The following is a 6,347-nucleotide window of genomic DNA, read 5'->3' on the forward strand; positions in this document are numbered from 1 at the left end:
CTGCTGCAATCTGCCCTGAACCTTGCTATGCAGGGGAGGGTAGACTAGAAATTTAATAATAATAAAACAATTTAAAAATAACCATAATTATCTGGGGCATCTGGCAGGCCACTGCTACATGATAAACAGGATCATGAATTGAATGAACCTGTGGTCTGAGCCAGGGAAGCATTTCTCTCTATGTTGGTGTACTAAGAGAGTACTCCTAAACAGGTCTACTCAGGGTCCTATTCAGGTCTGTTCAACGGGACTACCTCCCAAGGTGTCTTTACAATTGCACCTTAAATCACTTTCTAATTCATAACATTCAATACATGAGACTACATAACGCCTAACATATAATACAGTATCTATAAGGTAAGATTTTACATGTCTGGTCTCCTTTACTTTTTGGAATAGAAATAAATCGAAAGACAAGCTGAAAAGAGATATATTGGACCTTAAATCACTTTTGACCGTCCATAATTACTTATGTCGATTTCTGAAAACTGGGGACGGATGCAGCCAGAGACCGGAGCCTGTGCAAGGCGACTCTTGGCTCCGGCTGCCACTGCCAGCGCAGTAAACAAGGGGGTTCACCGCCTTCATTGCGGTCGCCTCCCCACTTTTCCAGCCCGCCTGAGCTAACTCCATGGCCCGTCTCAAGTAGAATCTTCCCTCCTCCTCTCTGATACGTGGTTTAGTCCTGCTCCTCCCACTCCCAGGACGGCTCAACCCACACTCCTCGCCCGTCTTTCGGTTAGACGTATGTAGAACAGGCCACTTGTTCCTCCCCCTCTCCACCAACCTCGGTTGGTCGATCCCAGACCGTTTCCGGTCTCCGCCGCCGGGCCTGCTTCCGGTGAGAGCGCCCTGGGTCTTTTCCTGCCGTCGCCGCTCCCACTGCCGCGATGCTGTGGCTTTCTCTGGCCCGGGCTCGTTGTCTCAACCGGGCGTTCGGCCGCTCTCTCGGCGCCGTTCGACAGGTACCGCCCAAGGGAAGGCAGGGAAGAGGGCGGCGAGACCCCGAGACACGAGGGGCTGCGGGGGCCGGGCGCGAAGGGCAACAGGGAGACGCGGGGCGTCAGAGGCCGGGGCAGCTGGGCGCCTTGCGGGGGGGGAGGGGGGGAGGCGGTCATTCCTAGCGGTTGCCCCCCCTCCTATCCATAGATGGCCGAAGGCCGCGAAGGGGGTGTTCGAGGGCTGTTGGTCCCGGGCGGGGGGGGGGTGGGGTCTCCTGGTAGCACCTCCATCAGAAGAGCAGCGCCCCTTTTCCTCGGTGTGATGTAAGTCATGTGGGAGGAAAGTCTGGGGCTGTGAACGGAGAGCAGTGTGTGAGGACGGTTGCAAGGCTGGATCTGGCCCAGAACCTGCCTGGCGTGAAGGTGGCTCTGAAGGTTGGCGCCCCGGTGACAGCCTTGGACGCCCGAAGGATGTGTCCGTGGGGAAACGCGCACGTGTTCATACGTGCGAAGGGTGGTCGCCCATAGTTAGTGAGATTGGTCGTACTACAGCTCCGTAACCCTAACTGCCCTTGCGTCATGGTTCGCTGCAAGCACCTAAGGCTTTTCCCGTTGTCAACCGGGTGTAACTTGTCTCAGCAGAGAAGTAAACCTTGATTTGTTGTAAGTCGTTCCATGTTGATAAGCATCGCCAATATTGGGTCCTTGAAAGCTATTGTGTCATTACCGTATGTGCTTGTTATAGTAATTGGCGGCTTATCTACCTTCAGTCCCAATGAGAAAGGCAGGCTATAAATTATGTTAAATAAAGCAAGAAATGAGCAGCTTTTTATTAGCCAGCATACAGTAACCTCATTGAGTGAAGTTCACAATGCCAGAACTGCTGTTCTCTGCAGGGTGTATTAAGATGAAGAAATTAGCTATCACTTTAGTATCATGAGGCAAGGTAACAAGTTAAAATAAACATTGGGGTGTTTTTGGACAAAAATCAATGAGCAGCTATTGAGTGAGTCATCTGAGTTTGAAGCATGGTTAACCAAAAAGTTAAAATAAGAATTTTGCAGCCAGATCAAGCAAAGGAACTTTGGTTACAGGATGTTGTATGGAATACAGATGACATTTGGAAGACCAAGTGGCAAATTTGAGCATGCAAGAGTTTGGGATTGTTCTGTAAAAAAAAGGGTGAAGAAACTCAGAATTGTGGGTCTGAATTATTAGGAAAGCTGAAAAGTTTAGTTTCCAACACCAGTAAAATTGAGAAGGAACATATGGGAAGCCGTATTGGTGAGATCAACAGTTTTGCCCAGGATAAAAACTGTGTAATTGTGGTCAAAGTTATCAGCCTCAAGAGAGGAGCAGCTACCTGTAGCTGCCAGATGACTAGGAAAAACTGGTGAAGGGAGTAACTGAGCAGAGAGTCCCTTAAGGAGGAAATGTTTATGGAAGGGGTTATTTCAAAGCTTTAGGAGGATGAGTTCAGATTAAGGTTTTTTTTAAAAAAAACTGAAATGTCAAATGATCACTTTCAGCAAATCCCACATGACTTAAAATTTGTGAAGCTGATGGCCTGCTTTAGTGCATTATATAGAAAGTGAGGCCTAATGTTTGTGCCTGTGACACTGTGAGTGGGAGTTACTGGGAGGAAAAAAGCAGAGCTGTCCAAAGCTTCCCAGTCTGATGAGAGTGTGGAAAACACATTATGTATGGGGTCGCTTTTATTTTGCAGGTAAGATGGAATGAAATGGAGGTTGTGACTGTGTAGAGGCTACTGAAGGGAGGGGAGAAGGCATGATGTGTACAGGCATAACCAGATATTCATCATGGTACTGGCCCACCTGAGAGGAAGTGGCATGTGAATAGAACCTGGGGTAGGCACCAAGTTCAGAGGGAGGGGAGAAGGCATGAAGTGTACAGGCATAACCAGAATGGTACTGGCCACCTGAGAGGAAGTGACATGCGAATAGAACCTGGGGTAGGCACCAAGTTCATTTCGAAAGACCTGTTGTGTCTTCTTGAGGATACTTTTGGGATCCACATACTCTTACTCTTCTCATCTTAAGCCACTTCTCTTTGCATCTTTGCTGTCAACGGAAAGAAACATATTTTTGAACAATGAGTACATCTGTCAGTTGTGTTCCAATGTTCCCATTTTTCTCTTCCTTGTTTCAGTATGGTTATTAACCAGTGTTTGAACTTTGTTCCATTAGGATCACAAAATATGTTTTCTCTAAAGGGAAATGGAAGCCCAATGGTGGGAATGAAAAGTAATGAAAGAAGCATGTATGAGCAGAGCACAGCTATGGAATTTATGTAGTTTTAAGGCTATATGATTTCAAACATGTTCTAAATAATAGTCATTAATCCCAGACTATAGATTTTATATCTCAAAAAGCTTGGGATTTTGTGTAAATGTAAATTGTGACTTTTTATGTCTTCGTTTGTAATTGTTGTTTTATTCATATTGTTTTTATTATGTTTTTAATAATGGTTTTATTTCTATTATAAGCCACCTTGTGCTTTGCAAGGGAGAAAGGCAGCTAAGTGATACTAGAGTGATACCAGAGTCTAAATTAAATACATCAGACAGGATTTTGCCTCTTAATTTCACTTCACAATATGTATCTTATAATTAAGCATTGCAGATGTTTTCATTTTGTAGGGTTGTATATATGCCTTGGAAAGCCATGATGCACATCAGCTTCCTTAGACATCTATTTTAACCCAAAAATACATTATGATTATGATTCTCATAGAACACAAAGTAATGTGTAGCAATCACCCTCTAAATCTGAGACATCATGAACCATTTGCTAGCTAAGTCCCTGGACCAAACAGTGTTGTGGTCTTAATCCTATCTAATGTGAAGGTATGACTGAACTGGTTAAGGCACCAAATAAGTGGCCTTGTATTGGAGCAAGGATGCTAATTTCCACCTTGCTCCAGGGCAGAATTGTTGCTCTGCTCCCTGAGATGAATGTCAAAGTACAGTGTGACCAGTATCCTAATCTCTAAAATCTTTTCACAGGAAGATGCTGAGGAAATGTGCTGTATTGTGCTACATGTTTTCCTTGTTATCTGCCCTGGTCTGTTTCCCCTGTTGTCAGTTGGGTGATTGACTCACTGGGTGTAGGGATCTGCCTGTTTGTGACGTTCACTGACATCTGGGATGATTTAGTGTGATCTTAAATTATCTATTTGGTGCTGCTCTTGAGTGTACAGAATTCATGGATAAGCAAAACCCATCCTTTTGACTATACCATGCTTGCATTCTAGCTTTTGATTCTAGAAATACATGCTTATACATGGCCAATACATAACTTGTGCTTATTTGGTTGCATCAGAATGCCATCTTTTATGATGATATATCTTCAATCAGAAGCTTGAACCTGCAAGCTTGTGTACGCGGTCTGTATTTAGCTATCAGCTACCTTCCATAGGAAAATGCAAGGTTTTAAGAAACCATTCGTCTTTCCTGTTATGTCTTTCTCTTTTTATTATAAGAGGAAGAGCAAGAAATTTGAGGTCATGTGATAAAATTTGTGTCTAAATGTTTTTTTCCTGTGAATAATGATCATGTAGAAGGAGGGGAGACTATGGGTTCGTTTGGGATTTCTTGCCTCTGGTGTTAAGGTAGTTTAGAGTGGTGTAAGACAGCTGTTTTGTATTCTACAGTTTGCAATGTGCTGTGGCAAGTGGATCCCTCCTTCAGTTACTTCTATATACAATTTGCTTTGGTGATTGTATCCTTTTTCTCTTTGATAGGGAAGTTGTCCACAGGGGAAATGCTCGCTCTCTGGTGAGTCTTATATTTGATATTAATATCTTATGTTTTGTAACCATTGTAACAGGGAGAACATAACCAAAAATAGAAGATATAGTATAAATAATTAATACATAGGTACTGAGCAGACTTTATAGGTTGTCAACATAATGGGGGGGGGGAGATGGATAAAGGCATCAAAAACCTACAGAGCAGTGATTCCAGTATCTCACTTAGGCAGTATCTTCTTGAAAGGTCCTGTTATCAGTTACCTACAGAAAAATTATGACAGGCTGGATTATGCAAACATTTTTCAAGAACAGTCCACAAACAAGATTACCGATTCCTGTGGAATGCTTCTTTAGGAAAAGTCATATGAGTTTATACCGGATTGAATTAGCCTTCTGCATGTATGTGCTTCTGTGATCACCTTAACAAGTTACCGTACAAGTGGAAGCATTTCACCAGACCCAGCCCTTAGGATCCCTTTCAAGAAGCCTAGAGGCTTTTGTATTTTTTAAAAACTGTAGATTATATCTGTTTCAAACAGAATTCCTAGGGAACCTGTCTTGCCCAAGCATTCTTGAAATATGAGAGATATGTCTTGTTTCTCTAGATAAATACTGTACATACTAACAGTGCTATATCCTTATATGCCCTTTGACTTTAGTGGAATTAGAAAGGTGTAACTCTGGTTAGTATTACAGTGTGAAAGTCTGTGCCCTCCTGCCCAGCCCTATTGTTTGGATAGGGAGAAAACTGTTCAATGGGCTGTGCTTTTATTTCAGAGTAGGTGAAAATAGGTTAATTGTTATAATTTGTGCAAAGACCACTTTCAAATACTCCAGTGTGGAAACAAATCTGTAGGGTTGGTTATTTACTCAACACAGGTGTCAGACCTCTCTATGGAAACATGCCATTTGTTTTATGTATAATTTAACCACCCTTGCAAGTGTTGAGGAAGGTTGAAATTTCTCCCTAGAGGTATAAATGGAGTGATTTGGAGGGCCAGGATGTTGGACTAGGACCTGGAACAACTGGGTTCGAATCCCTGCTCTGCCATGGAAACTCACTGGGTTACCTTGGGCCTGTCACAGTACCTCAGCCTAACCTACCTTAGTGAAGGAGGAGGACTCTGTGATGAGCTGCTTCAGGTCCTTGCTGGGAAGAAAAGCAAGATATAAATTAAAAAATAAAGAGTTTGGGTGGGATATGGTAGTGGAGGTTTAAGTAGGATATGATCTTATTTTAATCCATTCCCATAAACCACCTTTGAAACAGGAGCAGAATTCTTATTTGCCCATCCTCAACCAAATTCAATGGTAGTAACTTCCTCATCCAAGTCGAAAAGAACCCATTCTGCCCCCTCAGACAGGGAGAGCAGAAAGCTAGATGCATTCAGGCGACATTTCTACTCTACTGGAGCACTACGGGTGAAGATCACCAACTACTTAGCATGTATGAGTAGATATCAATACACTTTGTGGGAGAGGCTTTCCGAGCTTCTGGCAAACCTTCCAGAAGACAAGCGTCAGGCAGCCCGCATCATCCAGAAGGAGGGCATGGTGCTGGCAAAACAACAAATTAATACCTCTAAACATGCCCTAGACACCTGCTCAAGGACAATGGCTTCAGCCATAGCTCTC

The 6,347-nt window shown here is 43.5% G+C and overlaps 1 protein-coding gene across 1 annotated transcript in view; it reads left to right on the top strand.

Moving 5' to 3' along the window:
• The first annotated feature begins 835 nt into the window (after nucleotides 1–835).
• Nucleotides 836–6,347, top strand: part of DLST (dihydrolipoamide S-succinyltransferase (E2 component of 2-oxo-glutarate complex)) — a 24,746-nt gene continuing 19,234 nt past the window's right edge. Inside the window, exons 1-2 of the mRNA XM_015420625.1 lie at nucleotides 836–965; nucleotides 4,704–4,737. Coding sequence (XP_015276111.1) covers nucleotides 891–965; nucleotides 4,704–4,737 — 109 coding nt within the window. The 5' untranslated portion in view covers nucleotides 836–890. The remainder of the gene's footprint in view (nucleotides 966–4,703; nucleotides 4,738–6,347) is intronic.

Source organism: Gekko japonicus, unplaced genomic scaffold (assembly GCF_001447785.1).
Source record: "Gekko japonicus isolate JY-2015 unplaced genomic scaffold, Gekko_japonicus_V1.1 scaffold1050, whole genome shotgun sequence".
NCBI classification, from domain to species: domain Eukaryota; kingdom Metazoa; phylum Chordata; class Lepidosauria; order Squamata; family Gekkonidae; genus Gekko; species Gekko japonicus.